The 21,234-nt window shown below is 46.3% G+C and overlaps 1 protein-coding gene across 1 annotated transcript; it reads left to right on the top strand.

Annotated features, from left to right (window-relative positions):
- The first annotated feature begins 5,422 nt into the window (after positions 1-5,422).
- On the top strand, positions 5,423-20,961 carry LOC112238338 (leucine-rich repeat-containing protein 3-like). The gene is made up of 3 exons (XM_024406914.2): positions 5,423-5,633; positions 18,913-19,395; positions 19,622-20,961. Exons 2-3 carry the CDS (start codon positions 18,974-18,976, stop codon positions 20,190-20,192), a joined length of 993 nt encoding a protein of 330 aa, XP_024262682.1. The 5' UTR covers positions 5,423-5,633; positions 18,913-18,973; the 3' UTR covers positions 20,193-20,961.
- The last annotated feature ends 273 nt before the right edge of the window (positions 20,962-21,234 follow it).

Here is a 21,234-nt window from a genome sequence, read left to right as displayed (position 1 = left end):
AATGCCAGGTAATAGAGGGAGGATGTCAGGTAGGAAAGGGAGGATGTCAGGTAGGAGAGGGAGGATGTCAGGTAGGAGAGGAGGATGTCAGGTAGGAGAGGGAGGATGTCAGGTAGTAGAGGGAGGGTGTAAGTTAGGAGAGGGAGGATGTCAGGTAGGAGAGGGAGGATGTCAGGTGAGGGAGGATGTCAGGAGGAGAGGGAGGATGTCAGGTAGAGGGAGGATGTCAGTAGGAGGAGGATGTCAGGGTAGGTAGGAGAGGGAGATGGGAGGAGGATGTTAGGTAGTAGAGGGAGGATGCCAGGTAGTAGAGGGGATGTCAGGTAGGATGTCAGGTAGGAGAGGGAGGATGTCAGGTAGGGTGGGAGGATGTCAGGTAGTAGAGGGAGAATGCCAGGTAAGAGGGAGGATGTCAGGGAAAGGGAGGATGTCAGGTAGGAGAGGGAGGATGTCAGGTAGGTAGTAGGAGGGGGGAATGTCAGGAGTAGAGGGAGGATGTCAGGTAGGAGAAGGAGGATGTCAGGTAGGAGAGGAGGATGTCAGGTAGGAGTAAATTAGGGAGGATGTCAAAGAAGGGAGGAGTCAGGTAGGAGAGAGAGGATGTCAGGGTACATTAGAGAGGGAGGATGTCAGGTAGGAGAGGGAGGAGGATGTCAGGTAGGAGAGGGAGGATGTCAGGTAGGAGAGGGAGGAGGTCATGAGAGGGAGGAGGTCAGGTAGGAGAGGGAGGATGTCAGGTATGAGAGGAGAGGATGTCAGGTAGGAGAGGGAGGATGGAGAGGGAGGATGTCAGGTAGGAGAAGGAGGATGTCAGGTAGAGAGGGAGGATGTAAATTAGGAGAGGGAGGATGTCAGGTAGGAGAGGGAGGATGTCAGGTAGTAGAGGGAGGATGTAAATTAGGAGAGGGAGGATGTCAGGTAGGAGAGGGAGGATCAGGTAGGAGAGGGAGGAGGTCAGGTAGGAGAGGGAGGATGTCAGGTAGGAGAGGAAGAGGATGTCAGGTAGGAGAGGGAGGATGTCAGGTAGGAGAGGGAGGATGTCAGGTAGTAGAGGGAGGGTGTAAGTTAGGAGAGGGAGGATGTCAGGTAGGAGAGGGAGGATGTCAGGTAGATGAGGGAGGATGTCAGGTAGGAGAGGGAGGATGTCAGGTAGTAGGATGTCAGGTAGGAGAGAGAGGATGTCAGGTAGGATGTCAGGTAGGAGAGGGAGGATGTCAGGTAATAGAGGGAGGATGTTAGGTAGTAGAGGGAGGATGCCAGGTAGTAGAGGGAGGATGTCAGGTAGGAAAGGGAGGATGTCAGGTAGGAGAGGGAGGATGTCAGGTAGGAGTGGGAGGATGTCAGGTAGTAGAGGGAGAATGCCAGGTAATAGAGGATGTCAGGTAGGAGGGAGGATGTCAGGTAGGAGAGGGAGGATGTCAGGTAGGAGAGGGAGGATGTCAGGTAGGAGAGGGAGAAGTCAGGAGAGAGGGAGAATGTCAGGTAGTAGAGGGAGGATGTCAGGTAGGAGAGGGAGGATGTCAGGTAGGAGAGGGAGGATGTCAGGTAGGAGAGGGAGGATGTAAATTAGGAGAGGGAGGATGTCAGGTAAGAGAGGGAGGATGTAGGAGAAGGAGGATGTCAGGTAGGAGAGAGAGGATGTACATTAGGAGAGGGAGGATGTCAGGTAGGAGAGGGAGGATGTAAATTAGGAGAGGGAGGATGTCAGGTAGGAGAGGGAGGATGTCAGGTAGGAGAGGGAGGAGGTCAGGTAGGAGAGGGAGGAGGTCAGGTAGGAGAGGGAGGATGTCAGGTAGGAGAGGGGAGGATGTCAGGTAGGAGAGGGAGGATGTCAGGTAGGAGAGGGAGGATGTAAATTAGGAGAGGGAGGATGTCAGGTAGGAGAAGGAGGATGTCAGGTAAGAGAGGGAGGATGTAAATTAGGAGAGGGAGGATGTAAATTAGGAGAGGGAGGATGTCAGGTAGTAGAGGGAGGATGTAAATTAGGAGAGGGAGGATGTCAGGTAGGAGAGGGATGATGTCAGGTAGGAGAGGGAGGAGGTCAGGTAGGAGAGGGAGGATGTCAGGTAGGAGAGGGAAGAGGTCAGGTAGGAGAGGGAGGAGGTCAGGTAGGAGAGGGAGGAGGTCAGGTAGGAGAGGGAGGAGGTCAGGTAGGAGAGGGAGGATGTCAGGTAGGAGAGGGAGGATGTCAGGTAGGAGAGGGAGGATGTCATGTAGTAGAGGGAGGGTGTCAGGTAGGAGAGGGAGGAGGTCAGGTAGGAGAGGAAGGATGTCAGGTAGGAGGATAATGAAATATGCGTCACTGTAGCTGTCAGCCAGTCGAGTCCTTTCCCCTGGGGAGACCCCTGTGGTGAGTGTTTCCTGTTTGTACAGTATACTCTGCATAATCTCAGCACCCAGAACTAAATCTCACGCTGGCCAGCTGCTCTACTGTTACATCTGTCACAAAATCCTCTGAACTGAAGGCTACTTCAACCATAACCTCCACCAGGCTATTGTGCATTAGAAGGAAGTGTCTGGGAATGAGATTACCGTCCTAAACCATGGGGTGCAGATGGATACTGTGGGGTGCAGATGGATGCTCTGGGGTGCAGATGGATGCTGTGGGGTGCAGATGGATGCTGTGGGGTGCAGATGGATGCTCTGGGGTGCAGATGGATGCTGTGGGGTGCAGATGGATGATGTGGGGCGCAGATGGATGCTGTGGGGTGCAGATGGATGCTGTGGGGTGCAGATGGATGCTGTGGGGTGCAGATGGATGCTGTGGGGTGCAGATGGATGCTGTGGGTGCAGATGGATGCTGTGGGGTGCAGATGGATGCTGTGGGGTACAGATGGATGCTGTGGGGCGCAGATGGATGCTGTGGGGTGCAGATGGATGCTGTGGGGTGCAGATGGATGCTGTGGGGTGCAGATGGATATATTTCTGACAAATAAATTACATTTCCCACAAAACAAATGTAGCTCAGTATTTTAATTATTATTTCATACAGTCATTATATATCAAGGGTGTCAATAATGTGTGACTCCACTATATGTGTGTGTATGTGTGTGTGTGTGTGTGTGTGTGTGTGTGTGCGTGCGTGAGCAAACCACCACACAAGTCAGAGTTATCATAAAGTCCATCTTTAATTATATGAGCTCCATCACAACCCTGTGACTCTCAGATCAATTCAGTGTCTAGAAATGAATTCTCTGAGAGTGCTTACAAAACAGTTCTTAGTATCATTTATAGCCAAGACACACCCATCTCTCAACTCACATGACGAATAACAGATCTTTGTATCATTTATAGCCAAGACACACCCCTCTCAACTCACATGACGAATAACAGCTCTTAGTATCATTTATAGCCAAGACACACCCCTCTCAACTCACATGACGAATAACAGATCTTAGGAACATTACAAAGGAAGACTTTACTTGAGAGAGGAGTATCCCATAGCCAGACAGCATTAGCTATAAATTATGGTTCAGTAAAACGAGGTTCTACTTCTCGTTCTTGGTACAACATAGTACCAAGACATTAGGATATATATCAATTGTCATTTTAGACAGTCCCATTCTGGACAAGATCACGGAGACCCAGTGACTGGCACACAGACATTGTGGAGCCAAGAGATCATTGGTTCCCCCTCAATCATCCTTTAACATGGTTTAAAAGATATGTTTACATATGAAGACCAGCTTGACCCCTCCCCTTTCTGTGGTCCAAGTAACTGACCCCAGGACAGATAAAGGATAACTGCAACCGGCCACCACTATAGTACAACGAGATACATTCTAAATGAGAAGTAACTGACCCCAGGACAGAGAACAGATCACTGCAACCGGCCACCACTATAGTACAACGAGATACATTCTGATGAGAAATAACTGCCACCACTATAGTACAACCATTCAGGACAGAGAACAGATAACTGCAAATGGCCACCACTATAGTACAACAAGATACATTCTGATAAATGACCCCAGGACAGATAAAGGATAACTGCAACCGGCCACCACTATAGTACAACAGATACATAAAGAGATAACTGACCCCAGGACAGATAAAGGATAACCGGCCACCACTATAGTACAACAAGATACATTCTAAATGAGAAGTAACTGACCCCAGGACAGATAAAGGATAACTGCAACCGGCCACCACTATAGTACAACAAGATACATTCTAAATGAGAAATAACTGACCCCAGGACAGATAAAGGATAACTGCAACCGGCCACCACTATAGTACAACAAGATACATTCTAATGAGAAGTAACTCACAAGCATATAACGAAAATAAAACATCTTATCTATGTTACCCAACTATTCTGATTAATCCCCAACAATTTTGTGTGTGTGTGTATATATTGTTTATAAATGTTCAACAAGTGGGCAAAATGTATATACTGTTCCAGACAGGGTCAAACAACATTGTGTCAAATTCCTCATCGATACGAGTGATGGGATGGACGGAGTGTGATAAAGGACAGGGAAGAGAGGCGACATCTCCTCTCCTTTAATGTTCTCCTACCTGCGCGTGAGTCTGCCCATACATCGATCTGTGTTTCTCACAGTCACTCACAGTCACTCACAGTCACCCACAGTCACTCACAGTCACCCACAGTAACCCACAGTAACCCACAGTCACTCACAGTCACTCACAGTCACCCACAGTCACTCACAGTCACCCACAGTCACCCACAGTCACCACAGTCACTCACAGTCACTCACAGACACTCACAGTCACCCACAGTCACTCACAGTCACTCACAGTCACCCACAGTCACTCAAAGTCACTCACAGTCACTCACAGTCACCCACAGTCACCCACAGTCACCCACAGTCACCACAGTCACCCACAGTCACCCACAGTCACCCACAGTCACCCACAGTCACTCACAGTCACCCACAGTCACTCACAGTCACTCACAGTCACTCAGCCTGTTTGTGTTTTAGCAGCAGCTTTGAATTTACTTGAATACTCATCTAAACTTTTTTTTCAGGTCACGACATGACTGGTGGACTGACCAGATAGTTGGGTTTTACGATCAATAATCAATAGCCCAATCAATACTCTTGGATTATTTGATTTTAGCCTACTTTCTATTTTCCTCTCAATGTTTATTTGGCGGAAACAAAAATGTGTAAAGACCAAATCAGATTTTTGTATTTGACTTCATGGTGTTAAATGTATATAATTGTAACTACATTTTTAATGGGGGAGGTGATACACAGACTGCTCTATGTCTCATCTTTTTTCCACGGGCCCAAGAGGGAGGACAACACATCACACAACGGCCCTTTAAGAGGGAGGTACAACACATCACACAACGGGCCCTTTAAGAGGGAGGGACAACACATCACACAACGGCCCCTTTAAGAGGGAGGGACAACACATCACACAACGGCCCCTTTAAGAGAGAAAGAGGGAGAAATAGAAAGAGAGAGAGAGATGTGATAACAGTGACAGAATTGTTCTATGATGACAACCGGATTAATGTTTGACGCTCTGTCATATTAAAGAATAGCCACATTACAAATCCGTGTCGGACACATCAGAGTCAGACCGAACCTCGTAGTCAACATCTTTGCGTGTGGATTCCAACTTGAAGAAGAATTTTGGCGGTTAATTACGTGTCACAGGTAGGAAATTCAATTATCTTTTCTGTTTTCATAATTATTTATTGACATATTAGATGCAGGATAATTGTCTCTGGGTTGAATTCATCGCCTATTTCTTTATTATTACCAAACTATGGGTTAAAGTGATTTCTTATAGAAGTGTTTTTAAGTAACATTTTCTGCAATGATTACTGCATGATTATCCCATTAGCCTATGTCAACCTAACAACTACATGATTTTGAGATAGACCGATTTCAAACATGGAATTATTTATTTTTCCAGCTAAATTATTATATTACTTGTCTATTATATTACTTCTATACAGTAGACTAATACCACTTTACAGTAGACTATACACCAGTAGCTAAAGGGTATAAGGTTTAAAAGGAAAATAAATGACTGTTGAATGAATTCAATAACAGCCTGTAAATTGAGCCAGTAACTTCTGCTAATAGAACATTCATTCATACAGACGGTGTAGCTGAGACTAAATGGTCAATTGCATGTTCCTCACTAGGAAGGTATCATTCACTGTTTGTGCCAGTCTCACTGTTTCTCCTACATTTCTCTCTCTCTCTCTCTCTCTCTCTCTCTCTCTCTCTCTCTCTCCCTATGTCTCTCTTTCTCTCTCTCCTTATTTCTCTCTTTCTTTCTCTCTCTCTCTCTTCTCCTATTCTCTCTCTCTCCTCCCTATTTCTCTCTCTCTTCTCCCTATTTTCTCTCTCTTCTATTTCTCTCTCTTCTTCTTCCCTATTTTCTCTCTATTTTCTCTCCCTATTTCTCTCTCTTCTCCCTACTTCTCTCTCTCTTGCTCTCTCTATTTTCTCTCTATTTCTCTCTTTTTTTCTCTCTCTTCTCCCTATTTCTCTCTCTCTTCTCCCTATTTTCTCTCTCTCTTCTTCCCTATTTTTCTCTCTCTCTTCTCCCTATTTTTCTCTTCTCTTCTCTTTTCTCTCTCTCTTCTCCCTATTTTCTCTCTCTCTTCTCCCTATTTCTCTTTCTCTTCTCCCTATTTCTCTCTCTCTCTTCTCCCTATTTCTCTCTCTCTCTTCTCCCTATTTTTCTCTCTCTCTTCTCCCTATTTCTCTCTCTCTCTTCTCCCCATTTCTCTTTCTCTTCTCTCTATTTTTCTCTCTCTCTTCTCTCTATTTTCTCTCTATTTCTCCCCTTTTTCTCTTTCTCTCTCTCTATTTCTCTTCTCTTGCTCTCTCTATTTTCTCTCTATTTCTCTCTCCTTTTTCTCTTTCTCTCTCTCTATTTCTCTCTCTCTTGCTCTCTCTATTTTCTCTCTATTTCTCTCTCCTTTTCTCTTTCTCTCTCTCTCTCTTCTCTCTCTCTTTCTCTCTCTCTATTTCTCTTCTCTATTTCTCTCTCTCTCGCTCTCTTTCTTTTCTTCCTATCTCTCAATCTCTTTTCTCCCTATTTATCTTTCTCTCTCTCTTTCTCTCTCTCCTCATTAACTGCCCTGGGGAAATGGAAGTGATAACAGCATTGGCTGAGCCTGTCATTTCTCCTTTCTCACGCTCGATTATATCCTTCTCGCTTTCTTTCTCTCCTCTCTCTCTCTTTCACACTCACTCTCTCTAATTGTCATTCTTGTGGGTTCCACAAAATGCACCGATTGATTGTTTTCAATTGTGTTAATTGGTGTGATAGCTTTCCCTGAATTGCTGCTGTCTTCTAACAGAACTTTATAACGGATTTATAACGGGTTTATAACGGGTTTATAATGCACTGAAGCTACTTTCTGTCTGTCAGGCAGTTAGACAGACAGGCAGTATATGGGACTCACTCGGTGGACATTCTTATGGCCTCTGATAGTACGTGTGTGTGTGTACATACGTGTGTGTGTGTGTGTGTGTGTGTGTGTGTGTGTGTGTGTGTGGGTGTGGGTGTGGGTGTGGCCACTGCTCAGATTGACAACTACAGTTTATTTAATCTTCAATGTTCATTGAAAACATAAATACATTTTCACAATGAGCACTGATGTCTCTCAAACACATTGTTACATTAGTTGGTTAGCTAGCGAATTTTAGTCATATCAGCATTGACATGAAATCAGTCAAAACACCTCAAAACCCAGACATGAAACTAGCTGAAATCCGTCACTGACGATTCCCCACATGACAGTTTCTTGTCATTGTTAGTAGCTATCTGGCCATCCAGAATCAAAACAACTCTCAGATTTCAGCCCCGTTGAAGAGTACGTGTCGTTTTCGTGACGTTACCAGCTATCCCATCTATGTCAAACCAGAATGTAGTTCGATGTGGACTGCGAAATGGAAAACGTCCCTTATATAGGATAGGATTTGTAATGATGAAGATGATTATGATTATATAAAGAATCATTTTAATAAAAGTGTCTACTTGAATCACTCAAATATTTAATAAAACAATGCAATACAAGCACATATGAAACAAATACACAGCTGATATTTCAGCCTGGATTCTAACCAGACCCAGAGGAGGATACCAATCACCACTTTGGTAAATGGACAAATGTGTTGAAAAATGTAAGACGGGTCTATTTCCCAGGCTAAGGCACATGTCACATGTCGAGTTCTGTCCCTTCATTTGATAAACAGACCGAACAGATGTTATCTATTCTCCCGCAGTCATATTCCGATTGAAGTTTGATTTTTTTCCTCACTGATAAAACCCAAGCCCAGATTCTAACCAACTCAGATACGATCGTGGAATATATTCTCCTGCAGTCTGACTGATACCGACTGAAGAGTATTTCTACCGTAGTTTGTTTTTACTGACTGAGCCAAGAGATAAGTAGTATCCAGTCTATTTTTACAGCACATGTAATCTTACATCACATTCTGACTGAACTTTGTGTCTCCTTGCTGGCCCAGCACCAACTGAGGCCAGGTCTCGAACCACGGGAGGAACAAACACAGAATATTCTCCTGCAGTTATAGATCAGACTCTAACAGTGGAGTCTTGCTACCATAGTTTGCTCTTCCTTGCTGGGACAGGAGATAGATTACATACAACACAGTTGATACTCTACACAGATTCTAACCAAGACTCAGTATAACATATTATAATTTATACATGTTTTTGTTTGTTGCATACAATATATTTCCATCTTTGCATTATTTTTTGCTTATCTTTATCAAGGGGACCAATACTTTTGGCCCTGACTGTAGTCCATGGTCAGAAGTCGCCTGGTCTGGGCTGTACACCATCTTCTTGTCAAGACAGGGAAAATAAAACTATACTGTAGCATGTTGGTGACTGTGTAGAAAAAAATATATTAGTCCAATGATTATATCCAATACAATTGCTGAGAGAAAGAGATTTTATTTAATAAGTAATACAAAAAAAAATTAGAAAAATATTATTGGCACCCCTGTTTTCAATACTTCAGCACCCTCCTCTTGGGAGGATAACAACACTGAGGCTTTTTCTAGACTGTTTTAAGAGCTTGGAGAACACGTTGGGAGGCTGACATGGACATTGCAAAATGGCCTAAAATGTCTTGGTAAAGTTCATGATGCCATTGACCTTAGCAAGGACCCCAGGACCAGTGGAAGCGAAACAGACCCATAACATCAAAGATCCACCACCATATTTTACAGTAGGTATGCTTCTGTTTTTGAACACCAAACCCATCACTGGTATGCGTGGCCAAAGAGCTCTATTTTCATGTCATCTGACCATAGCACCGCTCGGAGTTCCAAGTTCCAATGCCGTTTAGCAAACTCCAAGTGGTGCTATGGTCAGATAACATGAAAATAGAGCTCTTTGGCCATGCACACTAGTGGTGGGTTTTAAATATTGTAACTTCAACCCAGCCCAAGCTGTGTCTCTTCCAGCTGTGTAATTATCCACACTAGAATGCTCCAACTAGGACAAACGCATGTCATATTCACCAGCACCACCCAGCCACAGCCCAGTCACAACCCAGCCCACAGCTCACAACCCACAATCCAACCACAGCCCAGTCCACAACCCACAATCCAACCACAACCCAGCCACAAATCAGCCCACAGCCCAACCCAGCCCACAACCCAACCCACAGCCCAGCCCACAACCCAGCCCAATACCCGGCCACAACCCAGCCCACAACCCAGCCCAGCCCAACCCAGCCACAACCCAGCCCACAGCTCACAACCCACAATCCAACCACAGCCCAGCCCACAACCCAGCCACAAATCAGCCCACATCCCAACCCAGCCCACAACCCACCCACAACCCAGCCCACAGCCCAGCCCAATACCCGGCCACAACCCAACCCAGCCCACAACCCAGCCCACAACCCACCCACAACACAGACACAACCCAGCCCACAACCCAGCCACAAACCAGACACAAACCAGCCCACAGCCCAGCCCACAACCCAGACACAACCCAGCCCAATACCCAGCCCACAACCCAGACCCAGCCCAATACCCAGCCCACAACCCAGACACAACCCAGCCCAATACCCAGCCCACAACCCAGACACAACCCAGCCAACAGCCCAGCCCAATACCCAGCCAAATATTCAGCCCACAACCCAGCCCACAACCCAGCCCACAACCCAGACACAAGCCAGCCCACAGCCCAGACACAACCCAGCCCACAGCCCATCCCAGCCCACAGCCCAACCACAGCCCAGCCCACAGCCCAGCCCAGCCCACAGACCAACCACAGCCCAGCCCAGCCCACAACCCAGCCCAGCCCAGCCCACAGCCCAACCACAACCCAGCCCACAGCCCAGCCCACAGCCCAGCCCACAGCCCAGCCCAGCCCACAGCCCAGCCCACAGCCCAGCCCACAGCCCAGCCCACAACCCAGACACAGCCCAGCCCATAGCCCAGCCCACAACCCAGACACAGCCCAGCCCACAGCCCAGCCCACAGCCCAGCCCAGCCCACAGCCCAACCACAGCCCAGCCCACAGCCCAACCACAGCCCAGCCCACAGCCCAACCACAGCCCAGCCCACAACCCAGCCCAGCCCACAACCCAGACACAGCCCAGCCCACAGCCCAGCCCACAGCCCAGCCCACAACCCAGACACAGCCCAGCCCACAACCCAGACACAGCCCAGCCCACAGCCCAACCACAGCCCAACTACAGCCCAGCCCACAACCCAGACATAGCCCAGCCCACAGCCCAGCCCAGACACAACCCAGCCCACAGCCCATCCCAGCCCACAGCCCAACCACAGCCCAGCCCACAGCCCAGCCCAGCCCAGCCCACAGACCAACCACAGCCCAGCCCAGCCCACAACCCAGCCCAGCCCAGCCCACAGCCCAACCACAACCCAGCCCACAGCCCAGCCCACAGCCCAGCCCACAGCCCAGCCCACAGCCCAGCCCAGCCCACAGCCCAGCCCACAGCCCAGCCCACAGCCCAACCACAGCCCAGCCCACAACCCAGACACAGCCCAGCCCATAGCCCAGCCCACAACCCAGACACAGCCCAGCCCACAGCCCAGCCCACAGCCCAGCCCAGCCCACAGCCCAACCACAGCCCAGCCCACAGCCCAACCACAGCCCAGCCCACAGCCCAACCACAGCCCAGCCCACAACCCAGACATAGCCCAGCCCACAGCCCAACCACAGCCCAGCCCAGCCCACAGCCCAACCACAGCCCAGCCCACAGCCCAACCACAGCCCAGCCCACAGCCCAACCACAGCCCAGCCCACAGCCCAACCACAGCCCAGCCCAGCCCACAGCCCAGCCCACAGCCCAACCACAGCCCAGCCCACAGCCCAACCACAGCCCAGCCCACAGCCCAACCACAGCCCAGCCCACAGCCCAACCACAGCCCAGCCCACAGCCCAAGCCCACAGCCCAGCCCAGCCCACAGCCCAACCACAGCCCAGCCCAGCCCACAGCCCAGCCCACAGCCCAGCCCACAGCCCAGCCCACAGCCCAGCCCACAGCCCAGCCCACAACCCAACCACAGCCCAGCCCACAGCCCAACCACAGCCCAGCCCACAGCCCAGCCCACAGCCCAGCCCAACCACAGCCCAGCCCACAGCCCAACCACAGCCCAGCCCACAGACCAGCCCACAACCCAACCACAGCCCAGACCACAGCCCAACCACAGCCCAGCCCACAGCCCAGCCCACAGCCCAACCACAGCCCAGCCCACAACCCAGACACAGCCCAGCCCACAGCCCAACCACAGCCCAGCCCACAGCCCAACCACAGCCCAGCCCACAGCCCAACCACAGCCCAGCCCAGCCCACAGCCCAGCCCACAGCCCAACCACAGCCCAGCCCACAGCCCAACCACAGCCCAGCCCACAGCCCAACCACAGCCCAGCCCACAGCCCAACCACAGCCCAGCCCACAGCCCAACCACAGCCCAGCCCAGCCCACAGCCCAACCACAGCCCAGCCCAGCCCACAGCCCAGCCCACAGCCCAGCCCACAGCCCAGCCCACAGCCCAGCCCACAGCCCAGCCCACAACCCAACCACAGCCCAGCCCACAGCCCAACCACAGCCCAGCCCACAGCCCAGCCCACAGCCCAGCCCAACCACAGCCCAGCCCACAGCCCAACCACAGCCCAGCCCACAGACCAGCCCACAACCCAACCACAGCCCAGACCACAGCCCAACCACAGCCCAGCCCACAGCCCAGCCCACAGCCCAACCACAGCCCAGCCCACAACCCAGACACAGCCCAGCCCACAGACCAACCACAGCCCAGCCCACAACCCAACCACAGCCCAGCCCACAGCCCAACCACAACCCAACCACAGCCCAGCCCACAAAGCCCAACCACAGCCCAACCACAGCCCAACCACAGCCCAACCACAACCCAACCACAGCCCAGCCCACAACCCAACCACAGCCCAGCCCAGCCCACAACCCAACCACAGCCCAGCCCAGGATCTGTATCTCTTCTAGCTGTGTGCTTATGGACACTGTGAGGGAGGATTAATGTGCTGGTCTGGTATAGAGTATCAGCAGTGGTACTCACACATCCCACTGTGTCTAATGTCGCAGTCTGATTCCCAAACGGCTCCTTAGTCCCTGTAATGTGCACTACGTTTGACCAGGGCCCTGGTTGTACACTGTGCTACTATATAGGGAATAGGGTGTCATTTGGAACGCAGTTAATGTCCCTGACTACTATAAAACACAGAGATGTATCATCACTGGAACATGAGTTAGGATGATCTGTTGGGAGGTGGATTCAATGGTCAATTAATGAGAGAGAGTGTAGTTGAATGTAATGTCATGCTTGTCAGATGTGTGTGTGGGAGGGAGGGAGGTAGGGATGGAGAGAGGAGGGATAGATAGATAGAGGGTGTGTAGGGAGGGTGAGTGGGAGGGAGGGAGGGATGGATGGGTGGAGGGGGTATGTAGAGGCAGGAGATGGGATAAGAGGCTGGTAATGTCTGTTGTGTTGAAATATTGTCATGTATGTATGAAAGAGAGCATGTGAAGAGTTTATTTCCAAAATGCTATATCCACAAAATAAAAAAAATGTGTGTAAAATATTAGTGTTCTCAGATTTGTTTATTTACAGATTTTAGATGTGTATTAAAATGTGTGTTTTTTTTTAGGTAAAAAAACAATCTGTTGTTTAGCTGGAATGGAATGGTGATGTACTTTATATTTCAATCAAATCAGTCAATGAAATGTATTTATAAAGCCCTTCTTACATCAGCTGATGGCACAACGTGCTGTACAGAATCCCAGCCTAAAACCCTAAACAGCAAACAATGCAGGTGTAGACTGTGATGTGGGGTTGTCTCACCTAGCTATCTTAAGATGAATGCACTGTGCGGCACTCTGGATAAAATGTCAAACGTAAATGTTTTACATACATATTTAATAAGTATGTAAACATATGTATACTGTATATATTGATGTCACAGACAGATTTAATAAATATGTAAACATATGTATACTGTATATATTGATGTCACAGACAGATTTAATAAATATGTAAACATATGTATACTGTATATATTGATGTCACAGACAGATTTAATAAATATGTAAACATATGTATACTGTATATATTGATGTCACAGACAGATTTAATAAATATGTAAACATATGTATACTGTATATATTGATGTCACAGACAGATTTAATAAATATGTAAACATATGTATACTGTATATATTGATGTCACAGACAGATTTAATAAATATGTAAACATATGTATACTGTATATATTGATGTCACAGACAGATTTAATAAATATGTAAACATATGTATACTGTATATATTGATGTCACAGACAGATTTAATAAATATGTAAACATATGTATACTGTATATATTGATGTCACAGACAGATTTAATAAATATGTAAACATATGTATACTGTATATATTGATGTCACAGACAGATTTAATAAGTATGTAAACATATGTATACTGTATATATTGATGTCACAGACGTATCATTTGTACAGTTCTCAGATCCATATTGTCGCGTTATAGGAAAAATATGAGGATTGTCTTTCTGACATCTCCCATTTACTGCAACCAGTAAATCTGATGATTCATAGCAGTAAGAGAGGTCAGTATAGATTGTAGTTTCAGGCCTCCTCTTCTTCCTCTTCTCTTGTCCCAGTAGATGAAGTGGTGCACTATATAGGAACTAGGTAACTAAATAGGAACTAGGTAACTAAAGTAACAGACTATATAGGAACTAGGTAACTAAAGTAGTTCACTATATAGGAACTAGCTAACTAAAGTAGGGCACTATATAGGAACTAGGTAACTAAAGTAACATACTATATAGGAACTAGGTAACTAAAGTAGTGCACTATATAGGAACTAGGTAACTAAAGTAACAGACTATATAGGAACTAGGTTGCTAAAATAGTGCACTATATTGGAACTAGGTTACTAAAGTAGTGCACTATATTGGAACTAGGTTACTAAAGTAGTGCACTATATTGGAACTAGGTAACTAAAGTAACAGACTATATAGGAACTAGATAACTAAAGTAACAGACTATATAGGAACTAGGTAACTAAAGTAGTGCACTATATAGGAACTAGGTAACAGACTATATAGGAACTAGGTAACTAAAGTAGTGCACTATATAGGAACTAGGTAACTAAAGTAACAGACTATATAGGAACTAGATAACTAAAGTAACAGACTATATAGGAACTAGGTAACTAAAGTAGGGCACTATATAGGAACTAGGTAACAGACTATATAGGAACTAGGTAACTAAAGTAGTGCACTATATAGGAACTAGGTAACTAAAGTAACAGACTATATAGGAACTAGGTAACTAAAGTAGTGCACTATATAGGAACTAGGTAACTAAAGTAGGGCACTATATAGGAACTAGGTAATAGACTATATAGGAACTAGGTAACTAAAGTAGTGCACTATATAGGAACTAGGTAACTAAAGTAACAGACTATATAGGAACTAGGTAACTAAAGTAGAGCACTATATAGGAACTAGGTAACTAAAGTAGGGCACTATATAGAAACTAGGTAACTAAATAGGAACCAGGTAACTAAAGTAACAGACTATATAGGAACTAGATAACTAAAGTAACAGACTATACAGGAACTAGATAACTAAAGTAACAGACTATATAGGAACTAGATAACTAAAGTAACAGACTATATTGGAACTAGGTATCTAAAGTAACAGACTATATTGGAACTAGGTATCTAAAGTAACAGACTATATTGGAACTAGGTATCTAAAGTAACAGACTATATTGGAACTAGGTATCTAAAGTAGGGCACTATATAGGAACTAGGTAACTAAATAGGAACTAGGTTACTGAAGTAGTGCACTATATAGGAACTAGGTAACTAAAGTAGGGCACTATATTGGAACTAGGTACCTAAAGTAGGGCACTATATAGGAACTAGGTAACTAAATAGGAACTAGGTTACTGAAGTAGTGTACTATATAGGAACTAGGTAACTAAAGTAACGGACTATATATAGGAACTAGGTAACTAAATAGGAACTAGGTTAAATCAAATCAAATCAAATCAAATTTTATTTGTCACATACACATGGTTAGCAGATGTTAATGCGAGTGTAGCGAAATGCTTGTGCTTCTAGTTCCGACAATGCAGTAATAACGAGCAAGTAATCTAACTAACAATTCCAAAAAAAACTACTGTCATACACAGTGTAAGGGGATAAAGAATATGTACATAAGGATATATGAATGAGTGATGGTGCAGAGCAGCATAGGCAAGATACAGTAGATGATATCGAGTACAGTATATACATATGAGATAAGTATGTAAACCAAGTGGCATAGTTAAAGTGGCTAGTGATACATGTATTACATAAGGATGCAGTCGATGATATAGAGTACAGTATCAACGTATGCATATGAGATGAACAATGTAGGGTAAGTAACATTATATAAGGTAGCATTGTTTAAAGTGGCTAGTGATATATTTACATCATTACTATATTTACAGGTTACTGAAGTAGTGTACTATATAGGAACTAGTCTATAATATGTGGCTGGTTATTGAATAATAAATAAATACAAGTGATGGCCATTTCCTTCATAACAATGAGATGCAACCATTAATGTCATCCTCTCTATGGGCCTTTGGTCGCTAGTTGTGACTATGTGACAAGGAGGATTTTTCAGACGAACAGGCTTAATCTGTATTTTTATTCCCCTTTACCCAGTGACCTTTATTGTCCTGAACCTTAATCTCCTCTGTCTCCTGCATAGCTGCCGGAGGGAGGGTTGCTGGAGGGGCTGAAGCACCCCATGATACATTTTAATAATTTTGCCCCAAAATGATATTCCTTCCTGTATGAACAGACATAAATCATTCAAAATACTAGACGAGAGAGCATCATTTTGCCACAGAGAATCACTAGTTATACTAGACCAGAGAGCATCATTTAGCCCAGGGAATCACTAGTTATACTAGACCAGAGAGCATCATTTAGCCCAGGGAATCACTAGTTATACTAGACCAGAGAGCATCATTTAGCCACAGGGAATCACTAGTTATACTAGACCAGAGAGCATCATTTAGCCCAGGGAATCACTAGTTATACTAGACCAGAGAGCATCATTTAGCCCAGGGAATCACTAGTTATATTAGACCAGAGAGCATCATTTAGCCCAGGGAATCACTAGTTATATTAGACCAGAGAGCATCATTTAGCCCAGGGAATCACTAGTTATACTAGACCAGAGAGCATCATTTAGCCACAGAGAATCACTAGTTTATAAACTATTTATTGGGATTACATTTCATCACAAGCACTTACAGTCGGGAAGACTGCAATTTGGGTAGCGACTGTGCCAAATATAGAACATCTTGTTGCTTTGTGGTTTGTGGCCATAGACATATAATCCATAGAATCATTTTGGAACCTCTAACTCTAGCAATTTTGACTGTTAAAAGAATACTTTAGGATTTTGGCAATGATGCTATTGATGTACTTCCCCAGAGTCAGATGAACTCCTGGAAGTATCCCTTTAAACTCATGGGTACACTAGCAATGGCTGCCAGTCCTGGCAATGGCTGCCAGTCCTGGCAATGGTCCTGCCAGTCCTGTCAATGGCTGCCAGTCCTGGCAATGGCTGCCAGTCCTGTCAATGGCTGCCAGTCCTGTCAATGGCTGCCAGTCCTGGCAATGGCTGCCAGTCCTGTCAATGGCTGCCAGTCCTGTCAATGGCTGCCAGTCCTGGCAATGGCTGCCAGTCCTGTCAATGGCTGCCAGTCCTGTCAATGGCTGCCAGTCCTGTCAATGGCTGCCAGTCCTGGCAATGGCTGCCAGTCCTGTCAATGGCTGCCAGTCCTGTCAATGGCTGCCAGTCCTGGCAATGGCTGCCAGTCCTGTCAATGGCTGCCAGTCCTGTCAATGGCTGCCAGTCCTGTCAATGGCTGCCAGTCCTGGCAATGGCTGCCAGTCCTGGCAATGGCTGCCAGTCCTGGCAATGGCTGCCAGAACTTCCATACATATATTTATTTTTTAAAGAAAAACCCTTAAATGAGTAGGTGTATCCAAACTTTTGACTGGTACACCTACTCATATAAGGGTTTTTCTTGATTTTACTATTTTACTAAAGACCCTGTCTTTCAAAGATAATTCGTAAAAATCCAAATAACTTCACAGATCTTCATTGTAAAGGGTTTAAACACTGTTTCCCATGCTTGTTCAATGAACCATAAACAATTAATGAACATGCACCTGTGGAACGGTCGTTAAGACACTAACAGCTTACAGACGGTAGGCAATGAAGGTCCCAGTTATGAAAACTTAGGACACTAAAGAGGCCTTTCTACTGACTCTGAAAAACACCAAAAGAAAGATGCCCAGGGTCCCTGCTCATCTGCGTGAACGTGCCTTAGGCATGCTGCAAGGAGGCATGAGGACTGCAGATGTGGCCAGGACAATAAATTGCAATGTCCGTACTGTGAGATGCCCAAGACAGCACTACAGGGAGACAGGACGGACAGCTGATCGTCCTCACAGTGGCAGACCACGTGTAATAACACCTGCACAGGATCGGTACATCCGAACATCACATCTGCAGGACAGGTACAGGATGGCAACAACAACTGCCCGAGTTACACCAGGAATGCACAATCCCTCCATCAGTGCTCAGACTCTTCAACCGATCACTGCTTTTTCTTGCTTGCTTTCACCCCTCCTCTCTCTGTATGCCCTAACAAACTCTATGACCATGGACAGAGACACCCCTGTGATGCTCCCAACTCCCAAGAGTGATTATTATAAGAAAATGTCAACCCTCAGGTCATTATGTTCAAAGTCCTAAGGTCCTTGTCACGTAAGGGTTGAATCATTGCCATAACAAAACAACTTTCCTGGTGAACATCTACAGAACGTATCCAGCTCCTGTCTTAAAGCCAAATTCGTTTTTTTCTGTGTGTTCTTTAGTGGATTTGCTTACAGTGTTCTTTTTTTCTTCTCCACCAATCAAAGTTCCTCCCGTGTGTTCTTTTTCTTCTCCACCAATCAAAGTTCCTCCCATGTGTTCTTTTTCTTCTCCACCAATCAAAGTTCCTCCCATGTGTTCTTTTTCTTCTCCACCAATCAAAGTTCCTCCCGTGTGTTCTTTTTCTTCTCCACCAATCAAAGTTCCTCCCATGTGTTCTTTTTCTTCTCCACCAATCAAAGTTTCTCCCAAAGTGTGTTATTTTTCTTCTCCACCAATCAAAGTTCCTCCCATGTGTTCTTTTTCTTCTCCACGAATCAAAGTTCCTCCCATGTGTTCTTTCACTCCAACATCTGTGGATGTGGGTGTACTGTATGAACTTTCCACTCACCTCCTGTGGATGTTCTGTGTGTTCTATAGCCTCTTCTTCATGCTGTTTTCTGTTCTGTTCCACCAGGCTCTGCTGGCCCTGGCATCTCCCTCTGGACCTGGGGTGTGTCGGGGGCTATGGTGAGGACATGTGCCTCAGCGGGAGGACTGGATGTCATGGAGGAGATGGATTGGGGCTGCGGAGAGGATTGGGTAAAGTGTTGGAGAGAGGAGGGCTGGGCACAAAGCTTGGGAAAGAGAGAAGACTGGAGAGAGGGAGGGCGAGAGAGAGAGGGCAGAGATCCAGGACATGGCTGGGGCAGGAGACAAGGCTTGGGAGAGACCTGGGTCGAGGCCTGGGAGGCTGGTCATTCACCCTGCTGGTCCTGCTCCTCCTACTCTCCCCAGTGTTCCCCCAGTGCCCTGACAGCTGCCACTGTGTGTGGGAGAGCAGCATGGTGCTGTGTACGGACGCTGGTCTCCGTGAGTTCCCCCAGGGCCTTCCTCCTGACACCGTCACCCTCCACCTGGAGAGGAACTACATCCGCTCGCTCCCTGAGAGCGCCTTTAGGCAAGGAAGATAACAATTGGGATTTTTTTATTCACCTTCATTATTGTTATTAGTTCATTTAATTCATTTATTCATTGATTAATGAATGAATTAATGTATGTATTTAAAAGAGAGCACTGTCAATTTTCTTTCATTTTAATTCATATCTGGCTCCCATTTTGGTTTTAGTTCCAGGTCTAGTTATGATGTTTCTGACACTTCCTCTTGTTATATACCTTCCCTTCAGGGAGCTGACCCACCTGAGGGAGCTTTACCTCTCCCACAACCGCATCGACACCCTCTCCTCCGGGGCCCTGCGCCACCTGAGCTCAGAGCTCCGTCTCCTGGATCTTTCACACAACCTGTTACGCCAGGCCAGCCGGGACGAGTTCAGTTCCACGCGGGCCAAGACGCGCCTCTACCACAACCCGTGGCACTGCGACTGTACCCTGCAGGAGCTGATGGAGACGTTAAATCTAGAGCCGGAGACGGTCAACGGGATCGTGTGTGAGAGCTCGGTGAGGAGCGCCGGGGAGGTGAGTCGCTGGGAGGATCCAGGGGGTGCAGGGGAGCACGCCGGTCAACCGCTGGTTAAGTTGCTCGACTCTGGGGTGAACTTCTGTAATCTCCAGCGGAAGACCACGGATGTGGCTATGCTGGTGACCATGTTCGTGTGGTTCTTCATGGTCATTGTTTATGTGGTCTACTACGTGAGACAGAACCAGGCTGAGACCAGAAGACATCTGGAGTATCTGAAGAGTTTGCCCAGTCCGAGGAAAACAGTCACGGAGACAGACACGATAAGCACTGGTCTCTGAACTATTTATTTATTGCCTTTGTTTAATCAGGTAGGTTATTGAGAACACAGTCTCTTACAAAAACAACCAAGAGAAGGCCTACGAAAAGGCCGTAGGGACAATTCATGTCTATGTATTGGGATGGAGTTTGTTAATTGAAAATGGACTATCTATAACAACTTTGACTTTAATTAAATGATTACAGCATTTTATTTTTGTAACTACTTTTCCATGATTATTTATATATTTCTGCCCTAACTACATTTATACAAAAAAAATAAGTTTTTTTGTATCCACTGGCATATGCACAGCTTTAACGCTGTCCAAATGGAGAGAAAGACCAGAAGAAGAAAGAAACAGAGAAGACAATATTGATCAGCACCTTTCATCTTCAATACTGGTGGCTTTCATCTTCAATACTGGTGGCTTTCATCTTCAATACTGGTGGCTTTCATCTTCAATACTGGTGGCTTTCATCTTCAATACTGGTGGCTTTCATCTTCAATACTGGTGGCTTTATACTGGTGGCTTTATACTGGTGGCTTTATACTGGTGGCTTTCATCTTCAATACTGGTGGCTTTCATCTTCAATACTGGTGGCTTTCATCTTCAATACTGGTGGCTTTCATCTTCAATACTGGTGGCTTTCATCTTCAATACTGGTGGCTTTCATCTTCAATACTGGTGGCTTTCATCTTCAATACTGGTGGCTTTATACTGGTGGCTTTATACTGGTGGCTTTATACTGGTGGCTTTCATCATCAATACTGGTGGCTTTCATCTTCAATACTGGTGGCTTTTCAATCTTCAATACTGGTGGCTTTATACTGGTGGCTTTATACTGGTGGCTTTCGTCTTCAATACTGGTGGCTTTATACTGGTGGCTTTATACTGGTGGCTTTCGTCTTCAATACTGGTGGCTTTATACTGGTGGCTTTATACTGGTGGCTTTATACTGGTGGCTTTCGTCTTCAATACTGGTGGCTTTCATCTTCAATGCTGGTGGCTTTCGTCTTCAATACTGGTGGCTTTATACTGGTGGCTTTCATCTTCAATATGGCTT

The sequence above is a fragment of the Oncorhynchus tshawytscha genome, linkage group LG02, assembly GCF_018296145.1.
Source record: "Oncorhynchus tshawytscha isolate Ot180627B linkage group LG02, Otsh_v2.0, whole genome shotgun sequence".
In the NCBI taxonomy this organism is placed as follows: Eukaryota; Metazoa; Chordata; class Actinopteri; order Salmoniformes; family Salmonidae; genus Oncorhynchus; species Oncorhynchus tshawytscha.
Note: the sequence above shows the minus strand (reverse complement) of the source record. Positions and strands in the feature narration are given on the sequence as shown.